A 19,291-nucleotide genomic window follows, 5' to 3' on the forward strand; every position below is an offset into this window, starting at 1 on the left:
ATGAGTTGTGACGCACTTTGAATTGGAGCAGCGACCTGAAGCTAAGTTCAGCTATAGGGCAAGGAGAACCATTAATTTACCAATAGTCAATGCATGGTGTGAGATCTGGTTCTTCGGCCTGGAAAAGCTGTAAATTTTATAATGATCATTTAATCTACATGGTTATGAGAGAAAACGAAAGTGATTTGAGTTTTTTTAAGATGGCGCTGCTTCGTGTTGAGAGCCGACGCAATAGGGACGCTCCGGACCAAGAAGATTTATGGGGGGGGGGCTGGACTGATTAACTCACACAGGAGAAAGAACATTTGTGAAACTTTGTTTGACATTTATCTCAGCAGCTGGGAAATAATCGGTTGAAAGAGGAAAACATCTATGTGACTGTAAAGGGAAAGATCTGGATTATTGTGGATTTGGAGAGACGATTTGAACTTTAGAAAAAAGACGACAGTGGACGGTTGCGAGGAATCCCCAATTTCTTGAAGCATGGGAACCCTAAAAAAAATTTTTTAGATGATTTGGCATAACATTCGGTTTGATTGATATATATGTGTATAATTTGAAATAATGAATGTGATATAATTGGTTTTAATTGGAAAAATTAATAAAATATATTTAAAAAAAAAAGGAAATACATTCAAGCTGCTGCTTATTTCTGTGAGGCCATGTCAATACCTGCACTTCATTCTCCTTATTAGTTGCTCCTTTTTGTTAAGCTCAGGTTTCAGCACAATGACGTAGCATTTCGGGGCAAAGATGCAGCCCAGTAACCCATCACTGGAGGACAAGATGGAGAAGATCTCCACCACCACCAAGGATTTCCCTTTGGTGCTCAGATAGGTTGGGAAAAAAGACAGCCAAACACTGCAGAACAGCAACATGCTGAAAGTAATGAATTTGGCTTCATTGAAACTGTCTGGTAATTTGCGAGCTGCAAATGCCACAATGAAGCTGGCAAGGGCCAGGAGGCCCATGTAGCCAAGGACACAGTAAAACATGGTCACAGACCCTTTACTACATTGCACAATGGTTTCTTCTGCTACTGAGTCTAGAGCAGGGAATGGGGGAGACATCTTCAACCACACAGTACAAATAATTGCTTGAATGAGTGACCCAGAAAGGACAATGGTGTTGGCCAGTCTTTTCCCCACCCACTTCCTCATACTGGAGCCTGGCTTGGTGGCCATGAAAGCTACAACTACGGTGATGGTTTTGGCCAACACACAGGAAACAGCCACAGAGAAGACAATGCCGAAAGTTGGTTGTCGAAGAAGGCAGGTCACTTTCCCAGGGTGTCCAATGAATAGAAGAGATGAGAGGAAACATAGTAGAAGGGCAATGAGGAGAGCGTAGGTGAGATCCCTGTTGTTGGCTTTGACAATAGGAGTGTCTTTGTGCTGAACAAATGTTCCTAGCACCAAAGTTGTGATCAGGGAAAAACAAAGAGCAAGTGCGGCCAAACTAAACCCTAAAGGTTCCTCGTAAGAAAGAAATTTGATAGTTTTAGGGATGCATCCATTTTTCTTCTTGTTTGCATACTGATCTTCAGGGCATCCGAAGCAGTCATCCATGTCTGAAAAACAGAAGAAAGCCAAACTCCATTTACAATTTGTGTGTGTGTGTTTTGTTCCTGTTAATCTGATACTTCTAAATATTAGAGAACATTTTGTATATCTGAATTACCATTTGAGTTTTCTGCCGAATCTGACATAGGTTTGTTTAAACCATTTTAAGTGGCCACGTGGTACTCACTGCAGGCAGGGGGTTGATGGATCCACGAAGGCAGAGGGGTTGGAACTTTAGGTTTCATTTGATGCTTGGGGTTGTCAGTTAACTGGGACAATAACGTAATTGCAGTCTAAAAAAGGCAACTGAAGAGGAAGGAGTAGAAAGCACTCGAGCTATAAAGCTCCTGTCTCCGTCTTCGTAACCTATCCTAATAATATCCAGCTAAACTCCAGTAGACAAGAAGGGAAGATTCATTTTATTGGTGCGAATGAAGGGGTTGGAAACAATATGCTCAGGTTAAAGACTCTCAACTCCTATCCTGCTACCAATATATTTCCCAGTTTGGGGCCAGAGGACCAAGAACAGCAGTTGCAGACTTTAGAATGCTCTGAGGTGGCTTTGGAAGTTACAGTGTATAGAATAATTCCTGCCACTCCCCAAGGATGGGTGCTGGTGGTAGGTGATTCCCTACTTACGGACATAGAGGCAGTAGTTTGTGGAGATAGCAAGATGTCCCGGTAGGACATTGATCAAGACATGGCTCTAGTTTGGATGGGATTCAGCCTTGCATAAATCCCTACCATGTTTGCCTAGCAGGTGTGTGAATTCTTGTTTTGCCACACCCTATGGTCCAACCCTGGCAAGCTCTGAAGGGTGTTGAGTGCATCCCAACCATCAAATGGAATACAATTTTAACAGCAAGTGCTGCCTAAGTTCAGAATCTTACATTTGTCCCTATTGAAATTCATGTTTTGTTAGCTTGCACCCAGTTCTCCAACCTGTTAAGGTCATATTGAATTCTGATTCTGTCTTCTGCGGCATTAGCTACCCCTCCCAGTTTGGTGTCATCTGCAAATTTGATGAGCTTCTCCTCGATCCTTTCATCCAAGTCCTTTATAAAAGACCTTGAGCAACAACGGGCCCAGGACGGAACCCTGTGGCACCCCACTTGTCACTTTTTCCCCAGGATGATGAGGAAGCATTAAAAATTAATAGAAAGCAGCAGAAAAATATTCACACTACTCCAAGCAGGATGGTGTGACTACATGCACAACACTGAAACAATATTTTTACCAATCTTGTATGGCAAGAAATATCATGTACCATTCTGGTTTGAAATCTTCCCCTCTGGACATGGAGTACAATCATAGCAGCAAAATTTCTGTCCTTCCATCATTTTCTTCTGATTACCAGGGTGGCAGGATTCACTGCATATAGAGACAGGCATCATCTATCCATAAACAGGAAACCATTTCAAAAGGGAAAATGTTTTTTTAAAAAATAAAAATAAAAATCAGTCACTGAATTTAGTGGACAACTCATCACAAAAATATTAGTGTTTGTATAGTGGGAAGAAAGATTCACGCCCTGTTTGAGGCCTCAAACTCCAAGCAAATGACACACATTAACCTAAAAAGTCAGCCATACTCTGCTCCATGGGTCACAGAATCCTGTGTACACATTTCTGGAATCAGAGTTCACCTGGGGAATAGCTCAGGATACTCATTATTATTTTTTACAAATTCTTACATTTATTTTATTTTTTTGCACAAGTAATGAGAAAACCAATTCTTACAATTACATGTCTGCCAGCAGTAACTGCATTTATGTGGCACTGCTGGGTAGGAGTAGGAAGTGGGTGGAAAAGGTCACTCAGCCTATCCCTGGCCCACCAACCACGAGGTTCCTACTTGTCCCCAGTTGTGCCAACCAGCACCCTGGGAGTGAGGGCTAGATTCCATGTACTGTATCTGAAGAAGGAAAAGGTGAAGAGGAAGGTGGAAGGAATTTTATATCCTAAAACCATCTTCTCCACAGCACAAGCACAAGGCTACAGACTGAGCTGGAAGTGGACGCTTGATAAGCTTCTTGCCCCACCCAGACTGGGATCAGACTAATGGTGCAATACAGAAATGCTTGGGGTTTTCAGCCCTTCATTGGCATGGATCCCCTGTACTGGTATGCCTCCAGGATATAAACCAGAAGTGGATACTTTCCTGGCTTCTGGCACCTCTCACAAATATACTTTCACCTGGACCCCTTTGTGACAAGACAGGGGGAACAATATTAGCTCTCTAGAAATACAAATGAGGTTCACTTAGACAAGAAAAAAAATTGATGTGAGATCTTCAACTGATCTTTGGCCACTTTTCAATGTAAACAGATACACATCCATTTTTAGTTCAGGAGTCAATTTTATCTAGATCATCTGGAATCCTGCCATATATAAATGTGGCACAGCAAATATTATTAGACGTTCATTTCAATTAAGACCATAGCATAGTTACATGCAACTAGATATCCAGATTCTTGCCATGACCCTGGCCAAGAGAAGAATGATAGCTATTTTGAGCATCTGAATGACTGATCTGGAGAGTGTGGAGCCCACAAAAATACCCCAGAATTCAGACCTGGTTGAAACCATTGTGCCACATAATTATGTCCTCGTGAATGTTGAATTCTTTTCCATCAAAAGCATTAGGATTCACCCATCCTATTTTCAAACGGATGAAAGACTTATTTGGGAATGTGATCATGTTCATAATGTCAAATCCACCTTGCATTTCTCTGTTTTCACTAAAGGACACTGTTTCTCCAGCTGAGTTGTTAAATGAAATGTCATGGATAAAATGGTGGAGCTAATTGAAAGAGCAGGGGGAAAACATAATGGGAAAAGAATGTAATGCAGACTTTGAGCAAAATGTCATGATTTACCAACATCCTACTTTATTAGTATTATTATGTATTATTATTTATTAGTATTATTATGTAGTATTATTATGTATTATGTAGCATAATTTAACGAAGACAAAGTGTGAAAAATCAGCTATTTTGACACAACAGATAGGAACTCTATCATGCATTCACTGAACACAAAACAAAATTTCAATCAAAATGTAGACAAGTTAAAATTCACACATAAATCTTTGCTGGTGAATAAGACATGCAATGGCATCACATCATTGCATGTGTGGATGAAAATTGTGATACAGTCATTTGTTGCACTTATCTGTTTATTGGAATAATAACAATACCTGCCACGGCTGAACGTCTTGAATTTTTAATCTTTTACTGCTCTCATTTGCTCTCTGTTTGGATCTAGATGAGTAAAGTGCATGCAAAGCATGAGCCACAACATAGACAGCATTGTAAATGCAGTAGCTGTGGCCAGTCATACTCATTTCAAAAAGAGACCCTGGAAGGCTCTGCAACCTCTCCTCCCCAGTACACATGTCCTTGACCTCCATTGGTGCATCAGGATTTGGAAATATACAGTCAAATGCTTGCTCCCAGAAGACTTTGGAAAAACCATTTCCCTGAGTCCAAGAAGGCTTTATGTTCTGAAGAAATTCTTGGAATGCTAGAAGTTTCTGTGAGTGAATTGTGAGGGATATGGCACCTTGGAAGAGCAGAACATTCCAAAACTTAGTAAGACCCATAGATATGAAATCAGTCTGGGCTGTCAAAATCCACACCTTCTTAAGTGATGCCTTTTCCTTATTTGTAGGATCTCGCAAAAATATAATAGCTCTCAGTCCTGTAATTGTCTGAGATTCTCCATAAACAATAAATGTTGTGGCTTTAGCATCCATAAATAGTGCATACATATCATACATTTCATCCAAGTTATCAAAATGGAGTAGTTTTGGGATTCTTTGTGTGAAGGCTGAACAAATTCCATTTTGAGAAAGCAGGGGCTCCAGGGTCTTGAGGAAATATTCCCCACTGTTATCATTCACAGCAAATAGCCCAACCCACGTCCATCCAAAATGCTTAAGCAAACTGATAATACCCATGTACTGGTGGGCTTCATTAGGCACCATGCGGTAAAAAGAAGGAACCTGACTTGAATCCCTCTCCTCCGGGGGAAACGAACCATATGTGAGCTGAGGGGAAAAAATGTACAGATATTGCCAAGTTGTGACTATGCGAGTTTCTTTCAACAAATATTTCTTCAATCAATTTATAGATTAAATTCAAGGACTATTCCAGCCAGGGCATATTTAAGCTTCTTCTTTTTTCAATTGCATATTTTGATTTGGGATTTGGACAGATTGGTTGCATAGATGGGAAATATGAGATTAAGATTTAGGTTTGTATTCAACTGAGATGCATGGACTGAAATCCATGGAAGAAGCAAAAATCAAATCCTGATGCCCCTGTTCATACCTGTGGGATCTTGTAGATTCTTAACGCATCTGCCATGTGGAAGGAGGTGTCAGAGCCAAGTCCCCCAATACTAGCTAGGAGGTTTTTCTGGGTGTCACATTTGTAGTTGGGGAAAAAGCTGTTTGATTTGAAGAGCAGGTCCAGCATGGTCCGATAGGTCATCCTTGCATCATAATAGCTATCATAGATGTGGAAGCCAAGTGTGACATTGGGCAAGATGTTTGGGTTCTCATTGATTTCTTTCTCAGCAAATGCCAAGACAAGAATGTGCTGGTAGAATTTAGTCATCATGCTGCAAATGAAGTTAATCTTTTAGAAATAAAACGTACCACAATATCAATTCTGTTCTGTCTCAAACTGCTTTAGACCAAAATGGAAGTATTTTCTTTATCATTAATGTTTCTAAGCTAATAAACACCATACAGTCAAAAATTAATGGTGGATGATAGCACTTCTATTTTGCATAGTACTTTCACTTCACCTTCTGTTGATCTGTTTGTTTGACCTTCTCAGTTAATTTAGTCAAAACAATAAATAACCTCTGTTTTCTCTTTAAGTATGTGACCATTTCATATGTCAGAAGAAGCATGATCTAGACCATGAAAACTGCAATCCCATACTTGCTTAACTAGAAATAAGTCCCAATGGAGTCAGTGGGGCTTATGTGTCAGTAGACAGTTGGGAGAAGGGCATAGCTCTGTAGCAGAGCATCTGATTTTCATGCAGAAGATTCCAAGTTTAATCCCCAGCAACTACAGGAAAGGCATTTCCAAAGCAGCTAGCAGCTTTGATGCAACATGCATGACGATGCTTTCTACCTCCAGGGTCTATGTATAATGTAAAGAAAAACACCCTCACCGATGTCAGCCACCAAAGGTAACCTCAAGCCCCCCAAACATCGAAGCTTTAAAACACTGTGAAAAAGAGGCCAAAAACACAGTACTTTTTAAAGGGGGATGAAAGCTGATTTGGCACATCTCTCGCTTTATGTTATGAATTTCTTCCCCACTATACTTTATTGAGTCATTCATTTATTTTCATTTTCATGAATCTGCACACCAACAGCTGTACCGCAGAGGAATTGCAAACACTACAAACACAAAATTACAAAGTCTCTTTCGCCATCCCTGTACAAAATCCCTGTTCTTTTTTTTTCTTTTTTTTACAACCACCGTTCCTCTCCTCTGCTCCTTAGGGACACAAAAAGTGGCAGGTACAATTTTTCCATAGTGAGCAAACACCAACAGGAAATTCAGAATGAAACCATTGGCTTTAGGGTGCAAACAGTAGCACCACATTTTGAGATTATGACCACTGCCTAGTCCAATGTTTCTGAAGGAATCCAAGTCAACATTTTTCATTGCAGCTCAGCAATAGTTTAAAAACACCTGTGTGAACCAACAGAAGGTCTGAGTAAGCTTCCAAGGGACCTATGCCAGTGGTGGCTGGGACCAGAGGTGAAAGTGGGTGGAGAACCTAATGGAAACATTATATCTGTACAGTGTCTAATTTCTACACTTCTACAAGTCCCATGTAACATCTAATGTGCCTTTTTAAGGCGTAGTATCTTTAATGTTAGTGATGTATGGAAGTGAGAGCTGGACCATAAAGAAGGCTGATCGCCGAAGAATTGATGCTTTTGAATTATGGTGCTGGAGGAGACTCTTGAGAGTCCCATGGACTGCAAGAAGATCAAACCTATCCATTCTGAAGGAAATCAGCCCTGAGTGCTCACTGGAAGGACAGATCGTGAAGCTGAGGCTCCAATACTTTGGCCACCTCATGAGAAGAGAAGACTCCCTGGAAAAGACCCTGATGCTGGGAAAGATGAAGGGCACAAGGAGAAGGGGACGGCAGAGGACTAGATGGCTGGACAGTGTTCTCGAAGCTACCAACATGAGTTTGACCAAACTGCGGGAGGCAGTGGAAGACAGGAGTGCTTGGCGTGGTCTGGTCCATTGGGTCACGAAGAGTTGGACACAACTAAATGACTAAACAACAACAACAACCTTTAATGTGGCAGAACTTGTCCTTTGGAACTGACATTAAGCATTCACATTCACTGTACTCTTTTAGATGCCTGCTGAATAATTTCCTTTTTTTCCTGGGTACATCCAGACATATAACTTGGTTGCATCTGTTATACACTTTGTACTCCATTCTCAGGGTAAAATCTTATGTGTGTATTTTATGCATCCCAAAATTGATTCAATCGTTAAAGCAGCACCGTAGATTATCACAGAAACAGACACCATATTGAGAGGAAAGTCTAGACTCCCTCTTCATATCAGTACCCAAAATAATTAGGGTTCAGAGAAAAATATTAGTCTCTTAATGTAATTAGCAGGTTTATTTCCTTAAGCAAATGCATTCAGAGTTAAATAAGATAAAATATAAGGTTAATCAACAACATATGGGAAATAGAATGAATATATTAAATACTACCACTAGTAGTAGTAATAACAATAAAAATTTTTTATTATTTATACCCCACCCATTTGGCTGGGTTTCCCCAGCCACTGTGGGCAGCAAATAAATCAAAGCTATTGAATCAAAGAGATGTGGCAAATATACTTAATTACCTGGATGCTAACTTCAGTCTCTCAGCAAGGAAAGACTGACTTAGTACCAAAAAGATAACAATATTTATACTCCATCTCTCCTTTGAAGAACATTCCATTATTAAAAAATTGAAAGATATTTTTTAACTTTGTAGCATATGTGTATGTATATTGAAACATAGCAATAATTTTAATATCAGTATTCTATGTTTTAGTTACAGGTAGGTAGCCGTGTTGGTCTGATGTAGTCAAAACAAAATAAAAAAATTCCTTCCAGCAGCACCTTAAAGACCAACTAAGTTTTTATTTTGGTAAAATAAAAAAATTCCTTCAGTAGCACCTTAAAGACCAACTAAGTTTTTATTTTGGTATGAGCTTTCGTGTGCATGCACACTTCTTCAGATACAGTGAAATGGAAGTTTCCAGGCACTTATGTAGAGAAGGGGTGGGGAGGGGTGGGGATGGGGAGGGGGGATCACTCAGAAGGGTGGTGGAAATGGGTGATTGACTGACTGATAGCTGTTGATGACCGCAAACGACTGCAAATGGGTGTGCATGCACATGAAAGCTCATACCAAAATAAAAACTTAGTTGGTCTTTAAGGTGCTGCTGGAAGGAGTATTCTATGTGCATGTGTTTTAATCTAAATATCATTTAAGGTAAAGGGGCCCCTGACCATCAGGTCCAGTCGTGTCCGACTCTGGGGTTGCGGCGCTCATCTCGCTCTATAGGCCGAGGGAGCCGGCGTTTGTCCGCAGACAGCTTCCGGGTCATGTGGCCAGCATGACAAAGCTGCTTCTGGCGAACCAGAGCAGCGCACGGAAACACCGTTTACCTTCCCGCCGGAGCGGTCCCTATTTATCTACTTGCACTTGGATGTGCTTTCGAACTGCTAGGTTGGCAGGAGCTGGGACCAAGCAACGGGAGCTCACCCCATTGCAGGGATTCGAACCGCCGACCTTCTGATCAGCAAGCCCTAGACTCTGTGGTTTAACCCACAGCGCCACCTGACCCCCCAAATATCATTTACTTGTTATATAAAGCAGGTGGTGGGGAACATTTGGCCCTCGAATTTTTGCTGACCTATAACTCCCATCACCCCTAGCCACTAGCCATACCTGCTTAGGATAAAGGGAGTTGCAGTTTCTCAGCATCTGGAAGGCCCCACATTTCAATCACTTGGTGTCGCAATGCCAGGCAATGAGTTTATCTGAAGGCACATTTCCACAGAAACATCGTCTTGGAGTTTTTGTCTGTATCTTAGTAGCAGTTGCTGTCAGGCGGCTGCCAGCAACTCCCATGACTGGTTGCCCAGGAACTTACAAACACAAGGAAATGTTTCTTACTGTCCGCTTTTTATTCAGTATTTACAGAGAGAAGCTTTAGAACTCAACCTCTTGGATAATCGTGTTGTCCCGAATGAATCTCCACACAGACACACACACACACACACACACACACACACACACACACACACACACACACGTCTCTCCCATTTCCTCATTCGTCATACTCATCACTTCCTTGGGTGCTGACAAGTGCCCTCTGCCTCTGAGCTCTTTGATCTCCTACTTTCAAAACTCGGTGGATTTTGGGAGATTGGGGGGGGGGTTTGTGTTCTAAAGACACTGTGTCCATCTGCTGTCGCCCCCTGGTGCTTCCTCTTCCTCTTCCTCCTCTCCCATTATTTCCCAACTTTTCCCCTCCTCTGCCTCCGAGCTATGACCTCCGTAAAACCCCTGTTGTAATTCTAAAGTGTCTTCCTCTCCCTGGGAGGGTAAACCTGGGGAGGTGGTCTCCACCATTCTTCCTCTGCCCAGCCCCTGACAGGCACCTTCTTACTGCAAATGAAAAAATCAAGAACTCACTTTAAGCTCCTGAGCATTCCTCTGAAATAATTGGTAACTGTGACACACTTAATGTCAGTTATATAGTCTGATGAGGGGTAGATGGGTGTGGATGGTCAGGAATGATCTGGTAATTTGGAATCATTCCTAGGTGAAATTTGGCTCACCAGCCAGAGGTTCCCTACCCCTGTGCTAGGTTGACATAACATATTAATCCACGTTAATTTCACAAATCTGAACTTTTTAGTATACTGTATGCTTGTATATGCACAACAGAGTTATAGACCACAGGTACTTATACAGTGGTACCTCAGGTTACAAACACTTCGGGTTACAGACTCCGCTAACTCGGAAGTAGTACCTCGGGTTGAGAACAGAAATCGCACGGCGGCAATGCAGCTGCAGCGGGAGGCCCCATTAGCTAAAGTGGTACCTTAGCTTAATAACAGTTTCAAGTTAAGAGCGGACCTCCAGAACGAATTAAGTTCATAACCAGAGCTACCACTGTAGTAACAACTTTGTACTAAACTCCTTTGTAACAGTACAATAGAATAAAAGAAGAAGATACAATTTACATCAGGGGTCAGCAAACTTTTTCAGCAGCAGGCTGTGGGGTGCCGGACTATATTTTGGAAAAAAAAATTATGGATGATTTCCTATGCCCCACAAATAACCCAGAGATGCATTTTCAATAAAAGGACACATTCTACCCATGTAAAAACATGCTGATTCCCAGACCGTCCACAGGCCAGATTTAGAAGGTGATTGGGCCACATCCGGTCCCCGGGCCTTAGTTTGGGGACCCCTGATTTACATATTTCTCCTTATCAATTGCTCCCTGTTGTTCAGCTCAGGCCTGAGCACAATGATGTAGCATTTAGGGGCAAAGATGCAGGCCAACAATCCAGCACAGGAAGACAAGATGGAGAAGATCTCCACCACCACCATGGATTTCCCTTTGGTGCTCAGGTATGTTGGGACAAAAGACAGCCAAACACTGCAAAACAGCAACATGCTGAAGGTAATGAACTTGGCTTCATTAAAACTGTCTGGCAGTTTGCGAGCTGAAAATGCCACAATGAAGCTGGCAATGGCCAGGAGGCCCATGTAGGCCAAAACACAGTAAAACAGGGTCACTGAGCCTTCGTTACATTGCACAATGGTTTCTTCCATTACTGAGTGCATGTCTAGATCAGGGAATGGGGGAGAGGTCATCAACCACCCACTACAAATGCTCACTTGAATGAGGGAGCAGGAAAGGACAATGGAGTTGGTCAGTCTTTTCCCCACCCACTTCCTCATAGTGGACCCAGGCTTGGTAGCCATGAAAGCTGCAACTACAGTGATGGTTTTGGCCAACACACAAGAAACAGCCACGGAGAAGATGATGCCAAAATTGGGTTGTCGAAGAAGACAGGTCATTTTGCCAGGGTGTCCAATGAATAGAAAAGATGAGAGGAAGCAGAGTAGGAGGGCAATGAGGAGAACGTAGGTGAGATCCCGGTTGTTGGCTTTGACAATGGGAGTGTCTTTGTGTTGGATAAACGTTCCTAGCACCAAAATTGTGATTAGGGAAAAAGCAGCTGCAACTGCGGTTAAGCTGATCCCTAAAGGTTCCTTATAGGAAAGAAAGGTTATTATTTTGGGAATGCATCTGTTTTTCTTCTTGTTCGCATACTGATTTTCTGGGCATCTGAAACAGTCATCCATGTCTGAAAAAATGTCAATTCATATGATCAAATACAAATGGTAATTCATGGATCTCCTTTGCCTCTTACGTAAAAGTTGTCATTCTTGTTTATCACAATCTTTGGAAATTTAGCTACTTAGTAGTGATATAATATTATCTGAATTACCTTTTGAGCTTAATTTATCACAACTTTGTTTACAACGTTTTAATTAAAAGTTATTTTTGAAAGTTTTTATAAGACGTTACTGGAAGGCAGCATAAAAAATGTTCATGCCACTCTAAGGAGGATAGTGCGGCAACATGCACAACATAGTATTTAAATTCTTATGAATAAATGTGACTCATTAATCATTACTAGTCTTGTATGATGAAAAATGTCTTTTACCATTCTGGTTTGAAATCTTCCCTTCTGGACACGGAGTACAATCATAGCAGCAAAATTTCTCTCCCTCCTTACTTTTCTTCTGATTACCAGGCTGGCAGTAGTCATTGCACACAGAAATGGGTGTCATCTATCCATACACAGGAAACAATTTCTTTTTTTAAAAAAATGTTCAGTCTCTGCACTTCAAATAAGAAAATGAACTGCTCAGCCCCTCCCCACAAATATTTTACAGATCCCTGTGGTAAGTTTCCAGAATCAGAATTCACCTGAAGTGAACCTCAACCTGTTTCCTTTTGTGCACCCACTTGCCAAGTGGCCAGAAAGTTAATTCATATAATTATAGGGATGTCATATGAAGCAGGGAGGAGCCAACACAATTTTTTTTTTGCACACAGAAATGGGCACCGCCTATCAACAGGAAAGTGTTTCAATTTTTTTGGAGGGGGGTGTTGAATAAACCTTATTAGGGTTCATAGATAAAAATACAAAACTTAATATCAAATATTTTTCCTCTTCTTTTTTGGGGGGGTCCAAACTAAGACTTTGATCTGAATACAATAAAAACATAAAGAGATGTGGGAGGAAGAAAGGAAGAAAGAAAGAGAAAGAAACAAAGGGGGGAATAGAAAAGAGGTTAAACAAGAGAGAAATAAAATTCAGAAGGTAAGGGACTTCTGAGTCTTCCTCTGTCCACTATAAATAAACAGTATTCCCTTTATCCACACCATGGACAGAATAATTGCCACACACAGGAAGAACAAGGATATAGTTTGAGTTCCTCACTTGTAGCTTTATAAATCACTTAATGTGTCAACACAAATAGAAGTTATTAATATTGCAGTTGTTGTATAAGGGATTTTTATTATGATTTGAATGTAATGGAAATCAATAAGATTTTGGAACGCAGAAATTAAGCAATAGATTATTCCACACGGGGAGCCACATTATCTAAATTATATAATTATATAATTATATAATTCGGTATTTGCACGATTGTTATTAATAATTGTATTATAAATTGGTATTGTTATAATGAGGCTATTAATCGATTGCAATCAAAAACTAATAAAAAGTATTATGAAAACAAATACAAGAAGAAGACGAAAAAAGAATGAATACCCCTCATGCCAGACCTGGTTAAAACCTTCATGCCACATAATCATGTCCTCATGAATGATGAATTCTTTTCCATCAAGAGCATAGGGATTCACCGATCCTATTTTCAATAGAATGAAAGACTTATTTGGAAATGTCACCATGTTCATAATGTCAAATCCACCTCGCATTTCTCTGGTATCAGTAAATGATACTGTTTCTCCAGCTGTGTTGTTAAATGAAATGTCATGGAAAAAATGGTGCAGCTAATGGAAAGAGACAAAATACATGAAAGGAAGATAACACAATACAATCAAACCTGCCCCGTTGTATATCAGGGGGGCCGTGTGGGGAGAGTCTCCTCCTTTAAATTCCTGGGAGTTTATCTTAGTGAGGATGTCACTTGGAAAATCAGCACAACTCAGGTGGTCAGAAAAGCCCAACAGAGACTCCATTTCCTCAGGGTCTTGCGAAGGAATAATGTTAAACAACAATGGATGAACTCCTTTTACCGGTCCACAATAGAAAGTGTCCTTTCATATTGTATCACAGTGTGGTATGCTGGCTTGACAGCCACGGACAGAAAGTCTCCTCAGAAGGTGGTGAATACAGCACATGATATCATGGGCTGTCCCTTGAGTCCGCTAGGTGACATTGCAAGGGATCGTTGCCTTAGGAGAGTGAGAAAAATTCTCAGGGATTACTCACACCTCGGCCAGCACCTCTTTTATCTTCTAACCTCGGGCAGGAGATATAGAAGTATAATCAGTTGTACCAACATGCTAAAAAATAGCTTCTATCTGTGGGCTGTTGAACGGAAAATAGCATAGCACAACTGACTTGCGAAGTGGTGTGGTGTGCGATAAGCACACAGAGTGCAATGAGATTGAGTGTTTGGGGGGGAGGGAGGCTCAGTTAATTTCATTGTACACAGGTTGTACATTGACAATAAAGTTATTATTATTATTATTATTGTTATTATTATTATTATGCAATGGAGTTTTTGATAAAATGCAATGATTTGCTACCACTATTCTTTAGGAATATTATTTACCTATAGTTACGTAGATTCTTTTAACAAAGACCATGCATGAATCAGCTGTTTGATCTTAAATATTTTTTTTTTAGTGAATGCAAGGTGTAATACCATTTCCGCAGCTACTTGTTTATGACAATTGTGATCAACCGATACTTTGCTACTCTTCAATTGCACAGTACATTACCTGCCAAGGCTGCAGATCCTGAATTTTTAATATTCCACTGTTTCCTGTTGCTCTTTTCTTGAAACTAGTCAAGTATATGCCTTGCAAAACACGAGCCACAACATAAACAGCCTTGTAGATACTGTAGCTGTGGCCAGTCATGCCCATTTCAAATAGAGACCCTGGGAGACTCTGCAACCTTTCCTCCCCAGTACACAGGTCATTGACCTCTATTGGTACACTGGGATTTGGAAATGTACAATCAAATGCTTGCTCCCAGAAGTCCTTGAAAAACCCATCTCCCTGTGTCCAGTAAAGTTTTATTCCCTGAAGAAATTCTTGGAACTGCAGGAGATTTTGTGAATGAATTGCGAAGGAAATAGCACCTTGGAAAATCTGAAGGCCCCAACTCCTTTGAAATCCTGTTAATACGAAATCAATCTGAGTTGTTATAATCCACACCTTTTTAAATGATGATGTTTCCTTATTTTCAGGATCTCTTAGAAATATAATACTTCTGAGCCATGTAATTGTAACAGATTCTCCGTACATTATAAATGCATTGGCTTTGTCATCTGTTAAATGAACATAAATATTGAAGAGTATATCATGAAGTTCATCCAAGTTATCAAAACGGGCTATTTGTGGGATTCGTTGTGTGAAGGCTAAACAGATTCCATTATGAGATAGTAATGGCTCCAGGGTCTGCAAGAAATGTTCTCCGCTATTATCATCGACAGTAAAAAGCCCGACCCACGTCCATCCAAAATGCTTAAGCAAACTGATAATCCCCATATGCTGATGGGCTTCATTGGGCACCATGCGATAAAATGAAGGTACTTGGCTTCCATAATTTTTGTCTGGGGGAAATGATCCATATGTGAGCTAAAAGAAAATGTAAGTTCATTATAGAGATTGGTTAGGAACATAGAATCATAGAGTTGGAAGAGACCACAAGGGCCATCCAGTCCAACGCCCTGCCAAGCAGGAAACACCATCAAAGCATTCTTGACATATGCCTGTCAGGCCTCTGCTTAAAGACCTCCAAAGAAGGAGACTCCACCACACTCCTTGGTAGCAAATTCCACTGCCAAACAGCTCTTACTGTCAGGAAGTTCTTCCTAATGTTTAGGTGGAATCTTCTTTCTTGTAGTTTGAATCCATTGCTCCGTGTCTGCTTCTCTGGAGCAGCAGAAAACAACCTTTCTCCCTCCTCTATTATGACATCCTTTTATATATTTGAACATGGCTATCATATCACCCCTTAACCTTCTCTTCTCCAGGCTAAACATACCCAGCTCCCTAAGCCGTTTCTCATAAGACATTGTTTCCAGGCCTTTGACCATTTTGGTTGCCCTCCTCTGGACACGTTCCAGCTTGTCAGTATCCTTCTTGAACTGTGGTGCCCAGAACTGGACACAGTACTCCAGGTGAGGTCTGACCAGAGCAGAATACAGTGGTACTATTACTTCCCTAGATCTAGATGCTATACTCCTATTGATGCAGCCCAGAATTGCATTGGCTTTTTTAGCTGCTGCATCACACTGCTGAGTCATGTCAAGATGCCTGTTTATTCAAGAAACACTTGTTTAAGCATTTTATGGGTTAAATTCAAGGATGGATGGATGGATGGATGGAAGACATATTTGTTCGTTCGTTTATTTGTTATGTATATTGCCCTTCATCTGAAGATCTCAAGGTGTTCTCAGCATAAAAAAAATTAAAATAAAAACACAAAATACCTAATATAAAAAGAACAACAAGAAGAACAAAACAATGACCCCCTACTCCCTCCCACATGATTTTTGTAAGTGACAGGAAGGGGGGAAATTGAAAATGCAAATGAATGGAGAAAGACAAATAACTAGAGTAGATTTTTTTTTCAAAATGGAAGGGACATTAACAGAGAAGGAATGAAAAAAGGGCCAGGAAGTTTGGGATGAAGTTGAAGAAGGAGCGAGTACTTTGAAAGAATTGAGGCATAAATTTTCCTGTAACTGAAGGATGTTGGAAGGCAGTGATTTCCATTTTGTTTCAGTGAGTGTGGCGGGGGAGGAGGTCGGGAGCTGTAACTTCCAGCCCCGGGTTTGTTCACGGAGCAAGCATGTTGGGGCTGGCATGGCTGTGTCCTCCTTATGGCTCACATGGAGATGGGAATAGATTGGCTAGAAATGGAATGCTAGGGAAATGGCTCTTGTAGGGGGATGCTCAGAGATGTACTAGGCCACCTTTAAACCACATAGTGTGGAGTTGAACAGAGCTCAGATCAACTTAACACACTGCTGTCTGTAATCATCATCATCATCATCATCAGATTTAAATGTTAGTCAAAAACTCTTCCTCTTTCTAAAGTTCAAAATGACTCCCACAATGGTAAGGCAAGAGTGTATTTTGTGATACCCTTTCATAGATCCTACCTGTGGAATCTTGTAGAGGCTTAATGTGTCAGCCATATGGAAGGAGGTGTCAGCGCTAAGACCTCCAATGATGGCAATGAGATTTTTCTGGGTGTCACATTTGTAGTTGGGAACAAATCTATGTGATTTGAAGAGCAGGTCAAGAGTGGTACGATAGGTCATTCGGGCATCATAGTAGCTATCATAGATGTGGAACCCGAGAGTGATATTAGGACAAAACTTGTGGTTCTCATTTATCTCTTTCACGGCAAATGCCAAGGCAAGAATGTGCTGGTAGAATTTTGTTAGCATACTGCAAGCAAAGTTAATTAATGTACAGCTTTGGAATATGAAATCAACATGCCACAATGCCATTTTTATCTCAAACTGATTCAGATTGACATGAAATTATTTTCAGTGTTACTGATGTTTCTAAGCTAATAAACAGTGCAGTTCATATAAAAATGTCAGGGCATGCCTAACACTTTGAATCATCTGCTATTAATCTCCTTTTTGACCTTCTCATTTCTCTTGGTTCCCCAGTGGGAATCTTGGGGTACAGTCTACTATACTCCTGACAGCTATCCATTGTTACATATTTAAAAGTCCTTGTCTTTATTTTTCAAAAGGGGAGAAAATAAAATCAGCAAGACCATAAATCTCAGGGACTTACCAGCCAGACTCACCATCTCCCTACATTTATATTAAAGCTCAGGGAAATACAACATGAGTTATCTCCTTCCACAGAGGAGGCAATTTGAAAGCATTGAATAAATATTTAATAGAAAGAAACAAAATTTAAAAATTCATTCCGGTAGCAAACGAAGTTTGTCGTTGGTATGAACTTTCGTGTGCATGCACACTTCTTCAGATACCATGCACATTTTTAACTTTTTAATATGGCTTTTAACTTGGTTTACTGCTTGGTTTTTATGTATTTCTGATGTAAACTATGGTACTTTGATATTGTTTATAAAATAATGATATAAAAAAAATATTTAAAATAGATTTGTAAGTAAAATACATACACACATATGGTCCACTGCACAACAATGAGGCAAGCTTAACCTCACACCTTAAAAAATTACTAAGGTAAAAGGTAAAGGGACCCCTGATCATTAGGTGCAGTCATGACCGACTCTGGGATTGCGGCGCTCATCTCGCGTTATTAGTCAAGGGAGCCGGCGTACACCTTCCAGGTCATGTGGCCATGATGACAAAGCCACTTCTGGAGAACCAGAGCAGCACTCGGAAATGCCATTTACCTTCCTGCCGGAGTGGTACCTATTCATCTACTTGCACTTTGACGTGGTTTCGAAATGCTAGGTTGGCAGGAGCTGGGACCGAGCAACGGGAGCTCACCCCATCGTGGGGATTCGAACCGCCGACCTTCTGATCGGCAACCCCTGGGCTCTGTGGTTTAACCTACAGCGCCATCCGCATCCCTAAAAAAGTTCCCTGCAAATGCGGGGGAGGGGGAATAGGATTCTTTAATGTGGGAAGGAAACATGAGGAATTGAAGGACAATTTAGCCATGGCACTCGTCTTATCATTTGAATTTCTCCCCCATATTAGCCCCCCCCTTTCAACTTTATCCTCACAAATGTCTGAATTGCAGAACAATTTCAAATTTTGGTGCTATAATTTTTCACAACAAAAATTCAAAACCCTTTCCCTCATTTTGCTTTACAAAATGGAAAGCATTCTCGATATGGTAAACCAAACTTCTAAGGTCTACACCTTTATAAGATTTCCCAGGATACAGAATGTGACAGAGAATGGGTGTGGCCAGAGATTGCCCATATGATTTTCTGTCAATCATTAAAAATGACTCCTTGAGGCATGGTAGATGATTCAAGCATTGTTTTAATGCCTCTCTTCAGCTACATGTCTCCCACAGCACCTGAAAATATCTATCAAATCAAATCAAAATACTTGATTCGACCAATAGTCAGACAGATGAAAAAAATATCTAAGACAATCTCTATGTTCAGGTTTGCAATCTAAAGCACATGACACAAAAGCAAAGGAGATTTGGAATGATGCAAAGAGGAGAAAGGTTCTTACTATGGAACATCAAACATATTCTGTGAAGGGTGCTCCTTGAAGGAAACTTCATAGAAGACATAATAGACCTGAGAAGCAATCCCACCAATGATGAGGTCACCCGGTTGGTACCACTGATGTGGAGCAGGAAATGGATAATTCATGGGACACCTA

The 19,291-nt window shown here is 40.7% G+C and overlaps 2 protein-coding genes across 2 annotated transcripts; both read right to left on the reverse strand.

Annotated features, from left to right (window-relative positions):
- Nucleotides 1–665: 665 nt before the first annotated feature.
- LOC118078094 (vomeronasal type-2 receptor 26-like) lies at nt 666–6,183 on the reverse strand. Its single transcript, XM_060281373.1, has 5 exons — nt 5,896–6,183; nt 5,202–5,612; nt 4,137–4,364; nt 2,830–2,956; nt 666–1,570 (listed from the first exon to the last, which is right to left on the reverse strand). Exons 1-5 carry the CDS (start codon nt 6,181–6,183, stop codon nt 666–668), a joined length of 1,959 nt encoding a protein of 652 aa, XP_060137356.1.
- A 4,930-nt stretch (nt 6,184–11,113) lies between these two features.
- LOC118078095 (vomeronasal type-2 receptor 26-like) lies at nt 11,114–17,383 on the reverse strand. Its single transcript, XM_035101822.2, has 4 exons — nt 17,093–17,383; nt 13,512–13,739; nt 12,379–12,505; nt 11,114–12,015 (listed from the first exon to the last, which is right to left on the reverse strand). The coding sequence occupies exons 1-4, from the start codon at nt 17,381–17,383 to the stop codon at nt 11,114–11,116; spliced, it is 1,548 nt and encodes a 515-aa protein (XP_034957713.2).
- Nucleotides 17,384–19,291: the final 1,908 nt, after the last annotated feature.

The sequence above is a fragment of the Zootoca vivipara genome, chromosome 13 (assembly GCF_963506605.1).
Source record: "Zootoca vivipara chromosome 13, rZooViv1.1, whole genome shotgun sequence".
Classification (NCBI taxonomy): domain Eukaryota; kingdom Metazoa; phylum Chordata; class Lepidosauria; order Squamata; family Lacertidae; genus Zootoca; species Zootoca vivipara.